Source organism: Harpia harpyja, chromosome 10 (genome assembly GCF_026419915.1).
Source record: "Harpia harpyja isolate bHarHar1 chromosome 10, bHarHar1 primary haplotype, whole genome shotgun sequence".
Lineage (NCBI taxonomy): Eukaryota > Metazoa > Chordata > Aves > Accipitriformes > Accipitridae > Harpia > Harpia harpyja.
In genome coordinates this window covers 15,188,005-15,212,825 of record NC_068949.1, presented here as the reverse complement: position 1 = coordinate 15,212,825, position 24,821 = coordinate 15,188,005, and the positions used below count along the sequence as shown (strand labels likewise).

General features: G+C 39.7%; 1 protein-coding gene across 11 annotated transcripts in view; it reads right to left on the bottom strand.

Moving 5' to 3' along the window:
• The window catches only part of LDB3 (LIM domain binding 3), a 128,886-nt gene extending 104,170 nt beyond the window's left edge, over positions 1 to 24,716 (bottom strand). Inside the window, exons 1-2 of one of the 11 annotated variants that reach the window (XM_052798829.1) lie at positions 24,518 to 24,716; positions 17,823 to 17,945 (exon numbers count right to left, since the gene is read on the bottom strand). In XM_052798829.1, the coding sequence (XP_052654789.1) occupies positions 17,823 to 17,915 (93 nt within the window). In that variant the 5' untranslated portion in view covers positions 17,916 to 17,945; positions 24,518 to 24,716. Of the gene's footprint in view, positions 1 to 17,822; positions 17,946 to 18,046; positions 18,103 to 24,517 lie in introns of those variants that run through there. The other 10 variants (XM_052798831.1, XM_052798832.1, XM_052798833.1 and 7 more) reach the window with 10 other exon arrangements.
• Positions 24,717 to 24,821: the final 105 nt, after the last annotated feature.

The window sequence follows — 24,821 nt, the reverse complement described above, 5'->3', positions numbered from 1 at the left end:
TAGGGCCACAGCAAACTCGCTTCACAAAAGAGAAAGCTGGCAGGACTCACACATAACTTGCCATCTTGCAAAGTCAATGTGTAGCACACTTTCCTCTTTGTACCAGACAGTCCTTTTCTACTCCAGTATGTGAACACTCAAAGCTCTCAATCTTTCCAATCTTTTGAATGACATATAAGCCTAAATCACAGAAATCAAAGTTTGAAGATGCCTGTGTTGGCAGAATGCAGACAAGCAGCCCATGTTAGTGGCAGAAAGTCAGGAGAATGGTCCACAGGATCAAAAGGATCCATCTACATTTATCTGTAGTTCACTTAAACAACTCCTTGTCATGATAAACCTATGAAGCATGGAGATCCATTTAAAAAAACAAAGTATAATAGACTTAGGAGAGATTGGATCTCACAGTGGTACACTTATCTCAGTGGGAAGAAAGGATGACTACAGAAACTTCTGAGGTAAACTTGAGTTAATACTAAGTAACTAACTTTTTTTCCTGCCTTAAAACATCTTTTGTTTCCCTTTCTAGCTTTATGTAATAGATATAACAATCAACTGGGAAACTTCATCCATGTGTAGATAGTGCACACTCTCAAATCCAATCACAATATGTAACATGCCAAAGAGGTTGAGGGAGCTGCATGTTTTTGCATAAGCTATAGACAAAGTATTTGTCAGTCCATAGCACACGTATTTCCATAGGGGACAGTAATATTATAATACACCATTTTGTTAACCCATCATTTGAACTATGTTGATATTAGTAAAGGAAAAAAGTTTAATCTATTTTTGTTATAACCTTGTAATTTAAGTTATGATAGTATTTTCAGTATTTAGTAATACAGACTGATGTTTCCAAAGCCTGACTTAGGAGTATTCAGTGCAACAGCACTTGCTAATATATTGACTGCCTTAGGTATCCTTTTTAAAAGTGGAGTTTATTTGTAACAGAAGTTGTTTTGCCTTGTTAAAAATGAAAGTACTCCTATTCTACATGAGGCCTGTACTTACATACATGGCCCTCTTTCATGAAGGGCACCAATCCAAATTATTACAAGTACTAAATGCCAATTAATTCTCCCTTATGAGTTATGATAAATGATTATTTTAGGGTGAAGCTATACATTTTCCAAAGGGTCTTTATCACAGCTATGTTGACAGGACTTTAAGTATGGTGGTATGTTTAGCACTACCCTAAAGTAGATGAAGTATGTGCCACAGCAGGTGCCACAAGTAGAACATAGATTTGCTTTGACATTAGAACGTGGGGTATAGAGTGAGTGCAGGATTGTTTGATGGATTTAAAAAGAGCATATGTTGTGAATGGTTTGGAAAAGCAGGGCCTTTGGGGTATAGCATTAGAGTCAAAGCTAACTGAATTTGAAGAAATCCTGCCTTGTCATGGCAACAGTCGTTTGTGCTTTATGATCATCACGGTATCTGTCATTAAAGAAACATTTTGTCACCTCTAAGGGAAAATCTCACTGAAGCATAACCTTTTGGTGAAAGTGAGACCAAAGTATTAAAACATGTTATTTGAGCTTTCAGGGATACATCTGCCACAGAACTGTAAAAATTACAGCTGCATCTATTTTACAAAATTTAACATTTTACATTTATTTCACGTTCTTAATAATGCCCTCTTTGTAAAAACTTAATCTTGAATTTTTGCACCAACTCCAAGTGTCACAGGATGTTGGCAATCAATATACTCCTAGTCCTTCAGGCACAAAGTGGCATAGAAGATGACAGCTTTCACCAATCAAAGGATCCCTCTGCATCTGTGACTTACGTCCCCAACCTAGACTGACCAATTCACTCTAACAAAGTAGATGAAAAGACCCTCATTAGTTATAGGTATACCTCCTTGCTGACACACATACACTTCTTGCATCCATAAGCATGCATATGCTCCTCCACTTTTCACAGTGATTTGGAAACAGTCAATGTGGTTGTGATCTGTGCCACAAAGTTTCTCCTACAAGAAATTTTTCGCAGCGCCTAGTAGTTTTGGCCTTTGCAGTGTCATCTACAAAGATATTGATTATTCCTTTCCTAATACCTGAGCAATTGTACAACAGTATCTAGTTTTCATTTTCACAAATTACTACTGACTTTTCTTGATCCATCTGCAAAATCAATTTATTGCTTTGTATATGAATTAAGGTCACAGATAACTTGTAAAAATGAAATGAAATATCTAACCAGTCTACTTGATAGTCAGTTTATAGACTTAAGGTATGCCAAAACTGTAGCTAAAATTAAACTTCTGTGAAAAATAATGGAATCATCCCAAATGCCACTAGGAAAGCAGCCTAAGCAGCCTATACGTTTCCCAGATTAACCCTATAATATATACACAGCCAGAAAACCTCAACGTCATCTCTGATTAAAAACTAGAGCTAGATTCTCAGATATTAGAAAAAATACCACATTCTGTGGTATTCAGTCTCCTTAATGGAGTTATGCTGGTTTATACCAGCTAAAAAATATTACTCTTATCTCAGTGAGTGTAGCATTTCTCTTATAGAAGAAATTTTAACTTTACATTAAATTATATTTTTTCCAAGCTCCTTTTATACACAAATAATTGAGAACAGCAGTATTATCCTTCAACTCATAAGGCTCTCTTGACACATGTATTCCCCCTGTAACTTCATAGAACTAGTGGAATTATACCAGGAATAAATCTGTCCCAATATCTTCAGTTACTCTATTTGGAAACCAGTCATTTGCCTGACCTTCAGTGCAATGCTAAAAACAGAGTTTGTCTGTCATCAAGAGCCAGTGAGATTTCAGATAAAACAGAAGTCATGGCTCCTGCAATGAAATTCCAGGAGTGTCCATCAAAGGCTTGCCAACAATAGCATCTCACTCAGTCAATACTTTCATACTTTGACAAAACTGGGGTGGAGGGGGGGGGAAGAGGAGATTTGACATGTGGAATTGAGCATGTCACAGAGACTTAGTACTCAGTCTGAAGTATACGAAAGCAGAAGAATTCTTCAGTCATATTCTACCTAAACTTTTATGACTTGAATAGCTTCGGTTCTTTAGAGGCCCAAACATTTCTCACGCTATTGAGGATTTAACCCCCCCGGAACATTCCTTCTTGCTACCAACACCAGAAGCTATTTAAAATAATATATAGATCAACACAAAACAAATCATCTTTTTTTCTAAACCCCAATGTAAATATTGTCGGCAAGCACTGAAGTGGAAGCAGGAGTATTTATTCTCCAAGATTCCAACTTCCTTGTTTAAATTAAAATAGATTAATCTTATGTTCATTAAAATAGGAGGATTGTTATAGAAGGATAGCTGCCAGGCAAGACTTTAGACTTTTCTTATGGTCCTATGCCAGTACGTAGGCTTACAGTGCTCTCTTCTTTCAGACTTGACCCTGGCATTTCTCTTGACATTACTCAAACTTAAACCTCAATATACTATCCCAGTCCTAGCAGAATATTGCCAAAGGCTTTGATAGTGAAAGATGGGGATAGCAAAAATTACCAGTCATTTCCACATGCATCCTAGATATCCATTAGTACATACATTAGCTTGCTAACAACCTCACTGTCTTGGAATATATGCTTACATTTCCAGTATTCGTGCAGTTTGTCCAGTGTTCTAGTTAATTCTTACTCGGGTTTCTACTTAGAGGATATAAAACCAGCTATGTTTATGGTAAGACTAAGGATAAGAGTAGGTTGGAGTGAAGCTAGCAAAAAGAATACTATGTCATCTTTAACATGGTGTTCTCGTATCACAAAATGGACAATGTATATTTTAATCAAAAAATAAAGACCTGTCCTAGTCTCTCTCCCACTAGTCTTTGCAAGGAAAATTAGCCATAAAAAACAGAAGATGGAGGTGTCAGACGTAAGAATAGAAAGAGACAATAAATTTCAAGACAATGTCAGGCATTACAGGAGGTAAAAGCTGTATTTCAAAGCTAAGCAGAGGTTAAGATGCACACTACCAATTTTTAAGTGCAGCTTATAGGTAGGTCTCCTTAAACATGAGGCCATGGCACTCTGTTTTATCATCCAATTAAACTGAGAATCGTCACAGTGTAACCTATTTGCAATACAAAGTGATGCAAGTCACCAGATGAAGAGAGGAAAGTGTCAAGAGGCACAGCTAAACGAACAGCTATTTGTCCTTGGTGTCACAGTACTGCCCACAAGTTCAGTCAGAGATGCTGAGCCTGTTGGACAAGTTTTGCAAATTCATCCAAGAAGAAAACATCCACAGCCATCAAAACTGTTGTCAAACTAGGCAAGGCATGCAAAAAGAAACAAAAGCACTACAGTTGGGAGAAAAATCCAAGTCTCCATGTTCTTGAATACTAAAGGAATGAAGCTGGACAAAAAGTAAAAAGAAACCATCAAAACAGCCTAGATTTTTATTTATTCAGGTAGCAAAGCAAGATAAACTGGGCAAAATGTAAGTCATGGTGTGACAAATGACAGAGAAAAGGTATATATATCAAGAGTACCTGTTCATCACCAGCATAAAAAAAAAAAAAAAGTAGGACAGATTTTTCTATATGCCATTTGCATCCAAAGATAAATACACAGGTCACAGGCAGTATGCATTCAGGATGGAAAACAGGGAAAATACTTCTCACATACCAACCAAAAAAGTAAAACTAAGCTCAACCAAAAATGTACCAAGGACATTGCAAGTCACTGCCTTCATCTATTCTCAAGATATGATATCTTTCTAAACAAACATGCTTTTACTTGTTTTCATATTTCCATTCTTTCCTTTTTTTTTAAAAAAAAAAAAACAAAACAAACATACATAGGGATTTGGAGCTTTTAATATTATGGCTTTACTCAATAAATATATGAAAAATTCAAATAAATATTAAGAAACAGTTGTTTCAACTTCACCTTTTCAAGGTGGTCATCATCAGCTCTTGTAGGGTGTTAGAATTTAGCCAGAAAAATGCTTTTCTCTTATGACATACTGAGAAAACTAATTTTTACTGAGTATCACATTAATGTAATTGTAGCAATGGTGGGAGGATATGAACAGCTTCGGAAGATGGCATGCACCCTCGTCTTTTTTGAGAGAGACTTTGGCAATTTGGGGGTTTTTCTTGCTAGCTCCTGATCCATATTTTGTTATGGTAAAATTGGGTTGCATGCAGTGGAAAAAGATAGTATTTTAGAGAGTATTTTCTATGCATCTTTCTTTACAGATTAGTATAGCCCAGGACAGTCTCATGCTAGCATGGATGTATGGGCTAGATAGCCACTACTCAGACAGTAGCCGAGAACAGATACTTTAGGGGAAGATTAAAACTAAGGACTTCTGGCATGCAGGCCAAAACAGTCATTGTGGATGTTCTAAAATTAAAGGCCAACAAGGAAAGTTTCTTCCTAAACCTTTTATCTATGCATTGAACAAAGAGGCTTAACAATCAACTACATGGCAAGAGCTCTTCCTTGGCCTCCTAAGCTTGGAGATGCATTTAATATTGGGACTCAATCCAATTTCTGCAAAACCAGTGGAGAAGAATCAAGACTTAATGTAGACAAAAAAGCAATATTGTTTACAAGTCCTCTTAGCAATGCTTTCCTCAGATATAACTAATCAAATGTCCACTTAATAAGGCAAATAATTTTAAGTGTTAAATTATATTAAAACTACTCCTTTGTGCTGTTTCCTGGCCCATAAAGAGTTTTAATAAAACAAAAAAGTTACAGACCAAATTAAGTAATTGAGCTAAACAGAGCAGCAAGAGAAAAAGACATCTACCCATATCATCAGATGGCATGAAGCTCAGATCCAGCTTTGAATTCCTTCCCCATGGGAAGGATCAGCATCTCACACTGTACTTATAAAATATAATACTGTACAAGAGAGTGTCCTGCCTCCCTTCCAGGTTGTCTTTAGGACACATGAACTCCAGGGAATCATGGGTGGAATGTATAAAAGATCTTATTGCAGCTGCTTGTACTGCACCTGTTCAAGGGATAAATAAAGCAGCTAAGTTCTAGTTTTGGTTTCATTCGCTGCCAGTCCCTTGATGTGCAAAGAAATGATATACCACCTACTCATCTTGTCAATCATATTGCAAATATGTTTTCAATATTGTGGAAGTGATGATCACTTTTTTTTTTTTGGCCAGGAATGTTCCCATAAGCTGGGATAACCTCTATGACAAGTCACACGCACTGAGAAAAACCAAAACCACTTCATATTCTTCCAGACAGCAACCCTGTTCATGTAAATTATCAATCCTTAGACTTCTTCCCATTCTTACTAGGAAAGGAGTTAGAACTGGGTCTAGAAACTGATCTGAAATTAAAACTGAATTCACAAATTCTCTAGAGCTTACAGATTTATTCTGCTTTGTTTCCCCTCCCTGCCCCCCCGCCCCTTTATTCACCTCTGACTCCCAAAGCTAGAAACCTGTTATCATATTGTATAAAAGAAGAAATCCTAGATCTGTGTAAGTTGAAAATCCAGACCTTTTTGATGTGAGTCATTGGGGTCTCTCCATTGCCAGTTAGGACACACATGCACATTTTCACAGGGTACATTTTCCACAAAAGCTTGTTGTTTCTGTTACTCCGCAGGGCAGATTATTTTTTTTAACTCTTTTACTCACTTGCCTATTTCTTTAGGTCACCTAAAGAATGTTTTCTAGAAATTCAATCAAGTGAATGATGTAAGCCTCGGAAGATACAACATGGGCTTAGAAGAGATGCACATGTTCCCATGTTTTGCCACAAAGAACTTACGGAAATGCTCACAACCACTATCTGCTTGGTTTTTTGTTTGTTTTTTTTTTTTTTTAAAGAAGATTAATGTGTCCTAGCATCTATGCTCAGCCTATTGTCTTCAGAGAAAAAGTTGGAGATTACAGTCTGAAATGACATTTCACAGGGTGAGGAAGCAAAGCTCTGCAGAAACTTAAGCATGGAAATGTAGGAAAAGGGAATTGCTGAAGAGCAGGACAAACCCACCGTTTTGTGGGCCATAGGATTTGTGGTTGTAAAGGGAGGAAAGTCTCTTCCAGGAATTCTCAGTGGAGATATACTCTAGTCTCAATACAGAAATTACATTGGTATTAGTTACAGGTTGGGTTCCCCAACACAGGGTAAGGAAGACTATTTAATACAGCAACACATGTAATCAGAGAAACAGGAAACCCCACAGCTACACGCAGAATAGTTGTGAACCTCCATAAGGTACCCTGTTTAACCAACTCCTTCCTGTACCCTTACATCCTGCATATTCTTTCTTTCCCTTCACTGTTCTGTAAGAAATTATAACACCTTGTGGAAGGGTCTATAACTTTCACTTTCCAAATGCAGTCTTCATCTCTTTGCTCCCCCACTCACAGTGCACTTAATCTGAACATCATCAAAAGCTGGGAGCAAAGAAAGGATGGCACACTCCGATGAGGGAGAATGTGTGGGGTAGAGCAAGGAAAGGCAGGCAGGGGAGGAAGCCCACATCAAGCATCCCAGGCATATGGAAGGAGAAGACAGCAGAGTACCATCCCACATGGAGCAAGGATGAATGCCAAGAGCCAACGTTAGGCATCTCCCACACGACCACGGACCACAGCAATATCAGTACTTGTCCTTGCAGCCGACTGCCTCAACTAAGGCATACAGTTCTTCAGCGTGGGATAGTTCCTCCCTCAAAAGAGAGGATAGTTTTGCTGTGCCTCAGGGATGAAACAGGCAAACAGTTCTGGCACCCTAATAATCTGTTCATTCTTTCCATCAGGGGCTTACCTCCAACAGCCTGCTACCTACAACTCTGTGCACTCATCCTGAACTACTGACAACTATATGCCAACACAGCACATACTTAATTTTAGAAATGTTACACTGAAAAGAAGCAGTACCAAGCAGTAGGCAACTAAACTGAGAAGAGATTGCTGTTCAAATAGGTTTGGTTTGTTGTTCAAACAAACAATGACACTTACAGACTTTTGACCACCACTTGTCATCAAGAAAGCAAAGCAGATACGTAAGAGAGATCCTCATCCACCCCACCCCATACAGTTGACAAAAGGATTTAATCTTGAATAATGTGTTACATAATTTAAGTAAACAAGTGAGGGAAGAATCTTCTAGACAGGAAAACAATTTTGACAGTTAGGTCAGGAGGGTACTCATATTTTGCAACTCTTGTCAAAAAATTAGCAAAAGACTATCCATTTATTTCCTAGAGCAGTTAATCTTGGCCAACTCTGATGAAAGAGAACATCTTGTTTCGGCTGCCTATTTCTTTTTTAAACACCCACCATAGTACCAACTGCCCTTGGCCATTTTTGAACCAGCTATGACTAGGTAAGGGGAGAATGCTGACATTCTCAAATAGAGCAGGACAGTCCCAGTGACCCCCAGCATCAAGAAAAGACAGCCCAAATTCACCCTAATACCAGAGTATTCCGATTTGGCTCTATGCACCAGAATCTGGGGTTACATGTAGTATTTTTGGAGTTTTGGATACCATGTCCCATTCCAGAAGCTTGAGGTAAATGTAGCATTTGTTCCAATTCAAAATAGCTTCCTAAGTTAGAGGATGCTTTAAATATAGCATGAGAGTCCCACAGAGGCTTCCGAAGAGTGTGCATGGCACTCTAACCAGGTAAAATAAGTACTACAATGCCTTACAGTTATTTTTCTTCATGCCACAAAGACAAACTGTCACTAATGCTGGCTTTAAACTGAATAGCAGTAAGTTGTTTAAAGTAAGCGTGTGCCCTTAAGCCTGTTACCTTTAATGAGAATAAGGGTTTATGTCTGTATTAACAAGTATGGCTAACCAAGAGCAGCAAGTAAAGGAGCCAAAATAGCCCAGCAGCTGGAATTTGGACTCTGAGCAAGGGAAAGGAGGGGATATGGTGTGAGCATATGAAAGGCTGTGTTCCCCCTAATCCTCAGCTGCCATTGCTACAAATCAAGTGTATTTGGAAGGATTTTGGGGAAAGGTTAAAACCTATTTATGCACAGTGTCCAGGCACTGAACACCTGTGGCACAGATGATCACAACACTAACTACGCATGTGGGAAGTGCAGAAAGTAACTCTACCCTTGCCAGGGGATTTGCACGCCTTTAAGACACTTGACCCATTACATCTTCCTAAAAGAAGAGCAAGATCTCATTGACTTTTTGGAAAAATGGCTGCTAGCCACTACTAACAAAAAGAGGAGTCACCTTGTATGAAGAACATTCAAGATGTCATCTGGAGCCATTTGTAAGCTGGAAACCTAATTCCAGAAACACAGAGTGCTTACATTCAAAGTCGGTGGGTAAAAAAAAAAAGTTCTTTCTTCCCCCCATAAATGAGAGCTGGGTGCTTTTGTTCCTGAAAGTATCTCAGAACAACACAGAAACAGCTCCACATTTGGGGAGAAAAACTGTACTCTTCATGGATCTGAAAAGGAAAGTTTTTAGAACTGTTCCCAAGGGATACCCACCAGTAGCGCTGGACTAAGCTTCAGAGCCAGCTTCATATGATCAAGCTTTTATTTCATTTAGGACCTTAAGTTATGATAGCAGCTAAGTAAAATACATCTGGTTTTTTTTCTCATCATCTATGCAGTACATTTTGACAGGTGATACCTCTTTGCTTTTAAATATATGATATTATGTAAATTATGGGTCAACACAATGTGACTGAACAGCACACTTAACATTCTTGTCCTCACTCTGTATCGGCAAGAATGAAATTCTTTATGAAGTGCTATTTATTAAGTATCATAGCATACTTTTATCAAATTAGCATCTAAGAATTTAGACAATTGTAACAAAAAGCCTATTCTGAGATTTTGCTTTCAGGTAACCTTTTTATTAAGGCTTTAATTACACAAGTACAGAAGAAAGAGCCTTTTAACATGCTGTATAGAAGCCATCCTTTTTCAACTAACATTATTCATTTCAAAGCATAACATAGCTGACATTGCCAAACAATATTTTAAATTCATTTCTTTCCTCAAGACTTGCAAGTATTGATTTTTACCATGTTCAGCAAAAATTTCCCTCCTTCCTCTCCCCTTCTCATGATCTTCCAATGGGGATTAATAACTTACTTGCACATTGAGCATCTGGCTATTCCTGCAACAAGAGGAGCAGTAGTATCTCATATTATATTGGACACTATTTAACACTAGATTATGCATTGAAATAATGGCATCTGAGGTACCTATGTGCAGAAACTTTTAATTACACACAAATCATCTACATCAAATTGTGTTCTCAGCTAGCTCCAGTCCACTATGAATGCTAGATTATAATGAAGACCATTGCATTTTGTACACCATTTTGATATTTTCACAGTGCTACTAAAGGTTTGTGGTATTTTTTTTTAAATACCCACATTTTATAGAGTTATTTTATAACATATGCTTTATGCTACTAATTAGACAAGAGTGACCAGATGGGAACTGCTGTTGCTCATACAGAAAGTTAATGCTAACGTATTTGCAGAGCTAATTTCCCTCTTTGTGTTCCACTGGCTAGAGAACATTTTGCAATCATGTATTCAGAATGGAGCTATGGAGCTAATGACAGGGTTATCTGCTGTGTTATGAAGACAGCCATTTACAGAATACAGATATCAGACACTAATAAAAAGTTCTACCTGAAAAAAGCTTATTGTGCATTTTAATTATAAAGCACTAACACTTCAGCAGCTTTAAACTCATAATTTAATGGTTACCTCCTGCCGTGTTTACTAGTTCTAAAAGCTCTGCAAAATTATTAACTTTAGTAATAATTAAGTAAATCTGAGGACTTCCTGAAATACTACATGAACTGTATTCTCAAGTAAGTAACTCTAGGTCAAAGGCTGAGCAATTTGTCAGACCACAATATCCAGTTGCCAGGGAACATCATTAAATGTTAAAACAAGAAAAAAAGGAAACATAACTCATATGAGCTGTGGATCTTTTTCCTTAGGTAAAGAAACCTTCTCCTCCTCCTCCATAAAGACACAATAACTATGGTTATCCCCACTTGTGAACTTCTCAGTTTCTCACCAGTCTTGGGCCCAAGTTTCTCACAGTTAACACTATGCCTCCTGTTCAAGGGAAAGGTTATGTTCCCCACCTTTTGCAGGAAAGCTGCAAAGTCACTGTGGAGTGGGTTTTGGCATGAGTAGTAAGCTAGCACCAGTAAATACTGATCGTATTTATAACTGAGTTGGTAATTGCACAGATGCCGTTCAGCCCAATTGTTTCATACACTGAGCTCTTTTCACGGATAATGCCGCATGAGCATTGATGATTCAGATACAATCACACTCCAAAGAGAAAAGCTGCGTTTAGCAGGTGAAATAAAGAAAGGGCTTCAAACCCATGAGTTATGTATTATGTGTCAGAATAGTCAGGGCAGCACGTTTGATGATGTAGCATCATTTCAGCCAGCACCTCAGCTATTACAGGCCATTATTCATATTAATCTGGCCTACCTTCTAACAGGGCTAAATGTTTCTCCTGAAATTCAAAACATGGATAGAATTGAGAAACAGAATCTTAAATAGAGCTGTCCATGATGTCTGCATAGATACTGTGCAGACTACATAATACTCCTTATATACCCCTGGCCTTCAGCAGTAAGCTTAGTATTTAGTGATTACTTTAATCACACAGAGAAGAGGGGCTGCCCTTCAGTTCCAAGCACATGCTGGATTTAAAGGAGAAATCATTTGACCAAGAGCTGTAGTTAGCTCCACATCCTTCCTGAAAGTTTAGTCGAGTACAGTACATGCATTCAAATCATATTGCATTATGATGCTAAGATTTAAATAAAAATTATAATAAAAGGACTTTTCCCCCCAAAATCCTGAGTTTAAAGATACAACAAGCTGCATGGATTTTTCAGAATGCTTTCTGCACAGAAAGAAAACAAAAGCTTCTTATATCATGATTGTTTAAGAAGGGAGAAAATAGTACATCTTGTGCTGGAACTGCTTTGTATTACAAAAATTGGGTATTTGTTGAAATCACACCTCCTCTAAAGTGTTAGCAGATCAGGTGAAATAACCATTGCGATTACTCCTCAGACCTGATATAGTATTTTTGGTCAAGACAAGGAACGTTGTCTACCTCAGAATAACTAATGCCTTACCCTCTTAAAGCACCTTGCACTGCCAAGTTTAAACCTCTGTTCTGCTTTATTCAGAGCAGAGACTTGAACCTAGTCCCCAGTACCCAGGGATTTTCTGATCCCAGGCACCAGAACCCATCTCTTTCTCTGGTCCAATAAATATTATCTAAACAGAACGCAACTAGAGAATTTGCTCCCTCCCTCCTTGTCCAACATACACATGCCACTTGTGTTTGATGGGAGATGCAACCGTATCATACAAATGCCTTATATACTGAACCGTCACTTATAGTGTAGATGCTGACTACTGGAACATCTCAAACAAACTATACCAAATCAGGAGGTTTAGGAGTTACTTGTAGGGTTCAGGCTCACAGAAATACAATCATTTCTGATAACAGTGGCTGTAAACATACCAGAATTGGCTTGCAAATTAGTTTGAAAGCAAAGATACCATCTAAAGTAAGGAGCATTCTCTCATGATACGGACACATTCATAAATATAAAAAATGACTGCACGTAATAAAATTCAGAAAGCTGTAACTTTGGATGGGGTGACTGTTGCTCAAGAAGTGATCTACAAATTAAGCAGATAATCCCAAAGAAATGCTGATGCCCACAGAATAGTTTTTTTATCAAAAACAGATAGGAAAGTTTTGGAGTGTTCTTAAAAGTTGGCCTGAAAGTATTTCATTTTCCTCTCACAAGGAATTATTTTGAGTTAAATTGTAGTAGAAGATTGGAATAATGTGAAACCACTCATGCATGAGAAATTAATACAGTTTATCTAGACATCAGACAGTCTTTACATTAAATGGGTCACTCCCTCTCTCAGCAGTTGACTTAGTCATTTGAGTTTTTTGGGAAAAGGAAACACTTCTACTGAATAGTAGTTAAAAAAGGCAGGCTTTTAGAGGACACAAAACTTACCTGTTAGGTTTTGTAGAATATCAACTATTATAAATACTAATCTATGGCTTCTAGTATTGTGAAGGACTTCACATCTGGAGATGAAAAAAACCTCTCAAAATTGCAGTCATAGCTGTAGGACAACTACTCAGCAGTTCGATTCATCAGAGATGAATGCTTAACAGGAATCAGCATTTCAAGTGAACTTGCTCAATTTCTTCAGTTCAGTCAATACAGGTAAACTGCACTCTTCTGATCACAATTTATGTACAGCAACACATGGCCATCCAAATGACAGTTGCAGAATGCATAGTGCCTGACCCAGATAATCTGAGGTTTCCCTGCATTCAAGAATAGAAGAAAAAAGCGAAGAGGGATTCCCTTCACCCATCACTTTCCTGTTTTAAGGCACTGATATCCCATATGCAATAGGCCCACAGGAAATGAATACTCTCACATAGCTCCTCTGAAGGAAACAGTCACAGAGGGAGGTTGACATATGTATGCTAGGGAGTGGAGGAAGGACAGGAAGTAATCAGGAATAGATGCTGATAAAAGGAATGAGCCCAACATATGTGAGAAAAGCCTTCCTGCTCTTCCAGAGACATGGACTGCAAAATGCTAGAATAGGAATTTTCCCCCCCCCAAAAGAGCTGTTTCAGGCTGCCTGTATCAGAATAAGTATAAAGATCAGCCAATTTCCATTTTTTTCCTATTAGCGTTTGCCATTTCTCCTCATTGCACTTACATCACCACCAGACTTCAACTTCTTCCTCACTTAACAGAATAAAGCCAAAATAGTTCTCTAACACTTTTCCCCACTGTTCTGGATAATATTTCTGCTATCTCAGATGATGATGCTTGCATACCTTTCAGCTCATTGCATCACTTGCAAGCCAGTCTGTCTCACTCAAAAAGCTTGCTGTTCAGCAATAATCATTCAGAAATATATGAAGAAGCTCTGCTATTGCGTCCATCCATGTACAATCATACCATCTTCAGTAACATGGCAACACAGCACTTATATAATTAACTATGCCTAAAAGCCTTCTTACAGAGGATTAGGTCTATAAAATTAATGAATTCTGCTTGCTTCCAGACAGTTCATGCAAGCAGTAGGATAAAATAACCTGCTTTGCTGCCCACACCAATTTGGTAAGACCAGATTTAGGCATGTGATCACACCACTGGTGACAGCTCTTAGCATTGCCAACAACCTGCAAGTCTCATTCATTTCAGTAGGACTGACAGATGCTCAGCTTTACTAAGAGTCTGTCAATACTGTTTTCCTACCTCTGCTACCTGCCCATGACATCTCATGACAGGATTTGTTCTAGGGAATAGGATGGTCTGCAGGGTGGGGACTGGAAAAATATTTTTTAAATCTTCCCAGATTATTTTCTAATGCCATTGTTAAAGAGTGTGAAAGCTGTACAGTGACCTTAACTCTTCTCCACCTGTTTTTGACTCCTCCTTTCCTGTCCCCACCCCCTACATTAGTCAGGCACTTTTTAGCTAAAGAACAGATAAGCAGAACAATCCATTTCAGGGGAACACATCTTCACCTGTCACCCAGCTGACTGACTGACTCCTGTGTCTTATGCTATTGACTATTCAGCAGTGAGCTGATCACCTGGACTTACCTGAAGGGAAGAAAATACATTGTCTCAGACAGCATTTTGAAGAGCCCTTTAAAACTGAACTGTTAAGCCAAACAGCTCCAAGTAGTTCCCTTCCTTGCCCACTGTTTTAAGAGCATTTTCCTGAACAGAAGCATTAGCAATGCCACAATCTTGCATTGTGCTTTTGTCAGTAGGCTTCAAAAACCTTCATTCAGGTTTTCTCCCCTGCTTCTCAGGTGAAGTACAAGCTGAGCGGGAATTGTATGGGGCCAGCTGACAGAGTGCAGGTCAACAGAGAGCTAAGCCACAGCTCTAGTTCCTAAATCCAGGGTGCCCACTTTATGTCTAGGTGCGGGCTAGCTTCATACTGGCACAATACTAGCTTCTCCTTTCAGGAAGGTCCTTGGAAATGTGCAGGCATAAGACTATAGATGGGATGAACAATCCCAGTGTGGTAGACTGTTGCCATCACCTTTCTCAGGAGCTCAGAGGCAACTCTCTCATGGCATGACAGAAAAGCACAAAGCCTCCATGAAAAAGGATGAATCTTCTTGTTCTCTGTGGCCCACCCACAGACAGTCTAATTGTGTGGGGGTAGTTAGAATATAATGAGCATGTCTGCATGTAAACCCTATCTGCCTGCATAGACAGATACTACACATATGTACGCGAAAGGGCCATGGCACATCTGGTATTGAAAGCAATTATAAGACCCTTTAAGTTGAAGTGTTTGGGGTTTACGACATCTTGCACATAGAAAGTCTAATCCCATCTCAGGACAGTTGTGGATCAAAACCAGTCCATAGATAAGTGTACAGCACCCACTGGCAACATTTAGAGCTGTGTGCCCTTCTCAAGAAGGGCGACTTTCCTCACAGTTATCTTCCCTCCCCCACTCCCCCCCAAGAATATCTTGAGAATGTAAGTACAGCTTTCCTTTTCTGCCATGGTAAGATTGCAATTATGGCTAAGTTCACAGCTCTACTCACTTATGACTGCAAATTGCTGATTAAGGGGAACATCTGATCTGTTTGGAGATATATTTATGTGAAAGATGCTAAAGAAAAAAGAGACTTTAAGAATATCATCATCGAAAGGCATGTATTACACTGTGTTCCAATTAAAAAATATTACAATCAGCAGGCATTCCTACACCAACTACCCCTGAAACAGACTACATTCATTTCTGCATGCCTGCTTTTCCACCCTAAGGCAGGCTACAAAATCCAATCCCATCCCAAAGCAATGCTCCCAGCTAAAAACTGGGCCTCACTGGGAAAGAGTTCAAAACATTTAACAGTGATTTCTGATGCTTCTACTGCTGGAAATGCAGCCAGCTGTATGAAGAGGTAATTCTTCCACACCTCTGGGAATCCAGCTATTGCAGTTTCACTCCTGCTCATCATAAGCTCTCAAAAGCTCCATGAGAATCATATAGCCTTTGATCATAGTGAGTATATTTAAGAGATTATAATCTGAGACAATGGGTTCTTTGGGAAACAACTGTTTTTTAATTTCTGATTGTATCACATACAGTGCAAGTGCCACAGCCCTTGACTGACAGCCTCTAGGTACGACTGAATTACTTACAAAAAAATAATCAACACCATACAGTGCAGGCTGCACAGTGTCTTGAAAATGTCTACAGAAATATGTTGGCACCTCTCTGTACTTACCTTGGGTGCAATAAGGAAAGAAATACCAAAACTATTTACCATAGTGAAATTAGTATAAATTTATGAAGTGAGTTTATTTTTGCGGGCAGGGGTTTTTTTGGTTGTTTTTTGTTTGTTTGTTTTTAGTAACACTGACAGAACAGCCTTCTTTGCAATTACTATGCTGCTTCTGCAAAAGGGGTTATGAAAAGTTCCTCTCATCATCATAGGACTTAATACTAAGACAAATGTGGCTCTGTCTTCAGAGAAAGGAATATTGTGCATAAGAATAAGGGAGATCAAATAATACAAAGCTTTACAGTATGAATATGAAATAGCATAGTTAAGATTTCAGAAGCTCACTGATGACTTTGTATCATGATTGTTGCAGAGATATCAATTTGGTACACACAACTTAACAGACTGTATTTTTTCATTATGAAAAAACAGTTTTCAAAGTAGTGTAGGTGGCTATTTTTTCAGTGGAGCAGACCTTTTGTTTGCATTCTATTTGTTTGTCTGATTAAATCATTCTGGTATTCCTTTTAAACACTGTTATATAAATAATCTTGTCATTGCTGTGCAAAATAAGCCTTCTGCAGGTGATTTGTGGAGGAACCAAGACATCTCTAAAAAGATCTGAACATTCTGGAAGAGACTTGAAACTGTCAGAAAGGAAAAAGGAAAAAAAAAAATGGAGGAGGGAGCTGCAAGAGGTAATAGAAAGCAGGGTTCCCAAACCAGAAGTTATACAGAACTAGTTTGATAAGAGAAGGGTAGGGAAACGCTTACAAATTTCCTGAAAACCATCCAATGTTAAAAACTTTTAAGAAACTGAGGTAATTCAGGTAATAAGAGCAGTCCACTGCAACACCTTAAAATATTGCTCTTAGGAGAAAAACAAACAAACAAAACCAGAAAGATGTATTGGAAATAAATGGACTAATCTGTAATTGACAGATATACCACATAATTAATTATTAAATCACATGCTGTTTGTCAGCTGCAAATGGAAGGCTTCTGCATAATTTAAGACTGTATTTTAAGCACTATTGAGTCTTCATGTCTAATTTTCATCCAATTATTGCTCCCCCTGAAAAGAGGGGACATGTATCCCTATCTTTGTCCAGTTTTAACACCTAGACTTCAGGTATTTACAAGGAGTTACATGTTTATTTTCTACAAATGTAATTTTATATTCCCATTCATAGCCGTTCTACTCCCTTCCCCCCAAATAGACAGCACCAGTGAGGCCTCTATCAGCAGAAAAAGAGACAACACTGTACAAAACAGAACTGGAAGCTTTTTTAAATGAGACAGTATCATTCTTAAAAATATACTAACCAGAACTGTCTTCCTGAGGCATCATCAATGCCAGTTGTACCCTAAACTGGCATATTTATAGTCCACATTATATTGTCTTTATTCAGACCTAGCTGCAAAGATCCTTTATTTTGCTAGACCAGGTCAGAGTGTACGTATGATTAGTTCACTGCTACTTTCAAACCTAAACAAGCTCAACGAGGTTTTTTTTTTGCTCACTTACTCTGGAGATGGTCAAGGGCATGTTGAAGTCCTTGCCCCCTTGCAGTCGGAAACCCCATGGTCCAGGTCCATTCAGAGTCACGCTGTAAGCCATTTTGTACCTCTTTTACAAGGCAACAAAGCACTGCAGAACAGAAGGATAGGGTAGACAGAGAAAGCATGCAAAAACAGAATGAGAAAAGGGAAGAGTTATATATAATGAAAGCAATTCTCTTTCTGCCTTGCCTGTTCAGTTGTGCTCTGATATCACCTAAGAATAGATGGGAGCTATAATGCAGATGCTGATATCCCGGCTGAGTAGGGCCCATAAAAGGTTTGTAACCAGACACCTACTATGCAAAGACTTCATGACTCAGAGGTCTAATATAGCCCCCAGGGAAGGGGACAGATCTTTCTAGGCTTCTCAAGCCCCTCTACATGCTCAGTTACTTTATGGGCAAAACACATTTTGTAATAAAACAAGCAAGCAAAATCCCATGCTAAAATCCCAAACACCCAAATCTCTTTACTAACCTGTTAACATCTACATGGCCATTTGTAACTTCTGCTTCAGAACATATGTTTATTGCACTGTGATATATAATGTAGTACAAACAAGTTTTTACATAGATCTTTCTGTATATAGCAGGAAAGGCACCAAAAAAAAGAGTGTTTGCCTTGTTTTGCACTGGTTTGTTAAACTGAAAAAAAGTATATACTACATGCATTTAGCATCACAATTCCCCCCCCCCCCGCCCCGCCAACTTCATGTTTGGCCCTTGGTTCCATAGACCTCGCTTTCTCAAGGGAAAATTAAAATTTATTCTCTTTGAATGCAGAAAGAGGTATTAAGGGTTATTTCTAATCAGCATTTAATTTCTGTGGCAAAAGCATAGTTTCACTACATACCTGTCTCACTATTTCAATACAAGTCTTCTAAAGGCATGACACTTAAGCGGCAGGCTAAGAAAAAAAATAGCTAGCTAACTGCTTCCTTAATTCATTCCTTGATTTTTCATTGTTTATATTCCCATTGTTAGATGTTCCATAGAACTTTATAATCCTTGTTCAGTAATGCTGGATAGCATTTCTGCCTTAGATTTGGAATAGCTAAAATACAGAGAACAAGAGGGAAGGGGAGAAGCTGTTCGCAGAACTACAGATGTAAACAAAAAGCTTCTGCTCTCAGGGTAAAGCTATAAACATTAAATAACACTCATCTCTTTCAAGTCATTAATATGTGCAGGACCTCCAAAACCACTCTCCTGTATCTCCACAGCATCCCTGCCTTCACCCTCTGATTAGAAAGAAATTCCCATTGGTAAAATTGGTTAAGGTGAAAAAAAAAGCACAGGTTTTACTCTGACAATCAAAAAGACAACGAAAACACATAATGCACTAGAGTGAGGTAGCTCAGCTTGAATGTTGATAATAGGTCACTCTGCCCATACACCTACCTTAAAATGCAACAGAAAAACTGATGGTGAAATGGCAGAGAGCAAACACTACCAAGGCCTCAGTCTTTATCTGAGGAGATGGTCAATAATTTTTCAAAACCATGAGGCAGTAAGTGTTTGTTTAGTATTCATAGTGGCAGAAAAGCCATTTGTACAAGGGAATAATTAAGCTCCGCATAGACACTAGACTAAACCACATAACCATATTTTTTAGTCAGAAGTCCAAATCAAACCACAGCAATTCACATGGATTTGAATGAAAGTTACACTAAACCAGTAGAACTGGCCCAAACTAAAACCAAAGCAAATAGCAAGACACAGCTTGAAAAGAAAATGGGTTTCTGATGTCTCACAAATACCTCTAGGGCACATTTACATTAACAGCATTTGTGACCTACCCTGTATGAGCCCAGAACCAGTGATGTTTGGATGATGACTTTGAGGGGAGTCAAAACTGACTTGTTGCACTTCAAATGGCAGAGTTTTCAGGCCTGCCAGTTTATCTAGTAGCTCTCTTTCTAACCACTAGTCTGGATTTATTATTTTTTATTTAAAAGGTCACATGCGCACACAAAAGATTGAAGGTAAATTCTCATTGCACTAGTCCTTTCCTTTTCCTAGGAATTCACTGCTGGTTTTTAGTGCCCTTCCTTGGCTCCATTTCAAGGGTTCAGGAGAATGGAATAAAACCAGGAGTAAGATAAACATAACAAGTCATTGCTTCACTAGTAAAGACAGTATCACAGAAAAAAAGTATTAGAAGAGAGGTTATGTTTTTATGGACTGTGAATTCTGTGCATGTTACCTTCCTATACCTAAATCTTCAGTCATTTGTGTTAAAAAAAAAAAAAGGCGGGGGTGGGGGAGCAAAACCCAGAACATAATAAAACTGTACAGCAAGCTGAACAGAGCTAAGCATTAAGAAACAGATGCTGTTTAATCAAACACTATGTGCTTCTATCCTACTTTCACATGTGTAACATGCCATTTGCTTATCAGTTTAGGACATCTGAAAGGATCTGTGAGATCCTTCAGGCTGGGTGGTGTGCTAGGAAACTAGCGTGGTAATCTCATTAGGTGCACTGTCATTTGAATGAAATGTTAAACTGAGGTCACTTGTTCGTACTCCTTTGGTTTCTATCTGTGTCTGCATGAACGCTCAGCATAGCTTGGCACTTCAAAAAAGAAAGTGTAGAGGATATGCCAGTGTCCTGGCCAACACTGCCCTTCAACACAACAGGACCACAGCTCTTTCACATGCCTGCACTATCACTACCAGGTGCACTTTGGAGTAAAAATATTCCACAGTTTTCTTTCTCCAGGCCTCTCTAAGTCCTTTCCCTCCTGTGTTTGTTTCCCCTCTGCCTGCCTGGAGAAAGCTCCATGCCTAATAATGAAGTGCAAACAGTAAAGAAGCTCGTTCTGTAGTCACAGCTTCATTTGCTGGGGACACTCTTAGCATAGGTCTCACTTCCTTCTACAGACTTTTAATACAATCAGCCTCTAAATAAGAAAGCTGGTGATCCACTCAGATGACTATTTCAACCCTGCCCCATTTCCAAAGGTGAGAGACACAGGTGTTCTCACAGTCAAACATCCGGAGCAAACCCAGGAGCTGGACTGGTGCAGCAGGTACAGTGCCATCACAACTACCAGCACAAACCTCAGCAAAACCTTCTGGGAAACTTGAGGATGACATAAACTTTGTGTACATAATAGACAATCCCCTTGTTTTCAGAAGCTTGTGATGTTTAGATTAGGTTTAAGTGGCTTTACATAACTGCCTGTTAGACTTTTCCAAAAAATCTTTTTTTTTTTTGTTTGCTCAAATAACAGTATTTTGTTTCTCTTGGTGTCCCTTCTTCCCTTCATTCTCCAGCTATGTCAAGATCTATGACTTGCTTATAGTTCCCTCCCTTCAGACAGAAGCTATGCTGAGTCAGATGAGGCCACTGCTATAAGGAGTAACATTTAAAGAAAAAACACCCAAAACATATTCTAGGAGCAGGGTGACATTTTCTCTACAGATATCAAAACAGAGAATTGTCCAGAGCTCACCAGGTTCCCCCCAGAGCTGTTCCCAGCTGACTGATGGGAACAGTTGTGAGGAAGCTGGATGGGTACCAGGTTCTGTGGGCTCTAGAGCAGCGCAGAGTGCTGCCACCTCCAGCAAATGTCTCGGAGCCTGAGCAGAGCCGTCCTTCCACAACTACGTCAGAGATGTTACAGTAGCGGAAACAATTCACATATGCTAGGAGACCGTGCTGTATTACAGTGAACTGACTTTAGGAAAGCTACAACTGCATGCTTGGGAGTACATAACCATTAAGTGAATGAAATAAAAACCGCTAGTGTCAATGCTAAATTAAGGTGGAAGGAAACAAGTAATGGAAATTCCAATTGTTCAAGTTGCTACTACTTCATTAAGCTGGCCACATTACTCATCGGTTATATTTTAGCTGCAGTGGTAGATGTGCTCATAGAAGAGCCTTGAATTACTGTTACTGCAGCAACAAGGTTGCATTGTTTGTATCATTAAGCATTTCAGAAGTAGATTGCTTGAGAGTTTGACTTCTGATCTGCAATAGACTATGCACCTTTGGCATATAAAAAGACACATCCAAGGTCATGGTTTCAACAGCCTTTTATGCTTTTCTTTAGGCAAGTGAAAGACTTGCCCTGCAGAGGAATAAACTATCATTTCTTCTTTGATAAAAAGATCTTCAACAAGCAGGATAGACATTCCTTTAAAAAAAAAACCCCAAAAACAGACAAAAATATTGGCTGCCTTTGCTTCAGTCTACTTCACCCAAGGGAGTGGCAGTACGAGAAGGCAGCATTCAGCTTTAAGACAAACATGTCCTATTTGTCCCACAGGTTACTGCACTGTCCCCAAAAGACTATCTACGCTCTTTCAGAAGACTGAAAAGGCAAGGAGAATGGATCGGGAGTGTGCGAAGAAACTACTCACCTAGATACATGCATGAAGAAAACCCAAGCTTTAAACCAGATGTCTGATCTATGCAATCCTAGAGTTTTCCAAAATTTTGAATTAACCCAATGCTAATTATATTCCATGTGGTATAATGAGGAAACAACAGCTGTATTTGGGGACTGATCTTCATTGCAGTCCACAGGACAAAATAGCACATATTTACCATATATTGGCTAATCAGTGCTATAGAATTTGAAACTGACACATTAGAGATGTAAAAGGTTTTTAGCTCTGAATTCCTACCTTGCCAATGTCAAACTGAATATAAAAGTAATTACCAAGAGCAAAGATTTTTCCCACAAGTTCAGCACAAGTTCAATATTGTTTCCAAAGTGAGACTATTCTACAATGCAAAAGAGCTCACTGCCACGTTTTTTCCTTCACTGCTGGGCTCTGAACTAAGTTGAGTTAATCCTACTCGTACTTCCATGTACAGCTTTGTTTCATCCATTTAATCAAAATCCTTCAATTCTCACAGAACTTTGTATTTCTGAGTTCTTCTTAGTCCTTTTATCAAGTTGTCCTAAGTCCTGTATTTTGATCTTTCTTAGGAAGCTAAATTTTCTATCGCACTTGACTTCACCAAATTCTGCTTTGTTGACACCTTTCTAGTAATGTGGTTTGCAGGTCCCAACAGAGTATGGTATCGCTGGGGAGCCATGCTAGAGCAATATAATGATGGAATATTATCTCCCTTCTCTGTAATACAATGTCTTCAGAAATGCAGCTCAAACTGTTTTCTGTTTGGCTGTTTGCTGCTGCTAGTATCACCTTACCATCAAATTTGCTCTTTACCCTCACCTCCAGATCCTTCACCATGACTACTTTCACCATTACAGAAAAATGACATTTCACACTTTTTTCCCTGCTAGGTGGCCTGCTTTTTTTCCTGCCACCACCTCTTTTCACTACCACAAAAGACTGGGTATAGACCATAGCCTGGTCAGACTTGATCTTTAAAAGATTTGAAGATTTTTGGTAACTATGTTAAACTGGAAACCATACCTGCAGAGAGACAGGCTACCAAGGGAAGGGAAGAGGAAAAGATACCTGTCCAGACTGTTTACAAAGACTTTTTTGCCCTCGTATTACAAAAAAACTTAAGTGTACGGTACTAAGTTCTCATCTTACCAGCATTTCATTGTTTTTAAAGACACCCACTACAGCATGTAATACTTAAGACTTCTATGGCACCTACCTTGCCAAGATATCAAATTTCTTCTTTTAAGGTAAAGAACACCTAAAGACCTGTTGTTGTTACCATGTCCTTTTTACATGTGTAGCCATAGAGCTTAGGTTACCAGCTTTAGGTCACAAAATGAGTCAACAGCAGCAACTGGATTAAAATGTAGGGCTTGGTTTCTAATACAGGTACCTGAACCAGAAAGAGAAGGTTGCAAAATGCGTTGCTGTTCTTTTTTTATTGTTCTTTCCCTGACTCTGGGCTGAAACCAGGAAAGTTTATAGCAACCCTGTGACTACTATAGTTTGTGCCTTGCTGCAAGGGATCCTAATTGACTGTTTTGGCTTGCAGGAGAAAATAGCAAAAGAAAAAACCCAATCCAACCCAAATGCACACACACAAATGTCTAAAGAGGCTATGTGCAGATCATTTGTCAGCTCCACATAGACCTGGAACTGAGCTATGACATCGATGTCACAGGACATCTATGGTGTTGGCTTGCCTTCAGAGAGCCTGAGGTTTGGCACAGCTCAATGAATGTACAACAAGGCTTAGAAGAGGGATCCTGGGCTGTCAATGTAGTTTGTCCATTGCACAGATTCCTCAAGGATCATGACACCATACTGATGTAGCAGTGCACCCCTATGCATATGCTCAATATGCACATGGATGCAAGATTTAATCTTAAATTGAGCAGACTCCCAAAGGTTAGATTTCAGCCAGACGACTCGCCTACTCCTTTCTGCCTTCCCAGTAAAGGCTTTACTGGGTAAAGTTTTCCACTACAGAAAATCTTTAAACCTGCAGGGCGACGTTTAAAGACAGCAAGTGGCTCCCACTCTCTATAGCCGGCGCTTGCAAGCCGCCTTTGGCTAGCGGAGCGCCCGCTTTTTCCTGCCCGTTAGGCTTTCTGCTGACCTCTTAACCGGAGGGCACTTGCAGCCCGCTCTCTCTACGCAGAGCCGCAGGCTGCGAGACTCGGGCGGCCCCCGCCGCCCCCAGCCCCGCTCTGCGTGAGAGGGCTCGTCCCCTCGCTCTGGCGCCGGCGCCGCTCCTTCCCTCAGCGCCGCGGCGCGACCCACCTTGCCCGCTGGCGGTATCTCGAGTAGCGCAACCGGTAACCCTAGGCCGACCGGGAGCCCACCGCTACCTCCGGCCACGCAGCGCTTTACCGTGTCGCGCCGCAGCCGCGGCGGGTGGGTGGGTGGGTGTCGGCAGGCGTGGGGCGGCCGCTCCGCCGCGGCCAAACCCCCGAGCGGACCGGCGGGCGGAGGTCCCCGCCCCCGCCGGAGCCGCAGCTGCCCTCAGCGGGCGGCGCTTGCGGTCACACGCACCCACGGACATCATCCACCGCCCCCGCAGCCAGAGGGGGGCTGAGAGGAACGG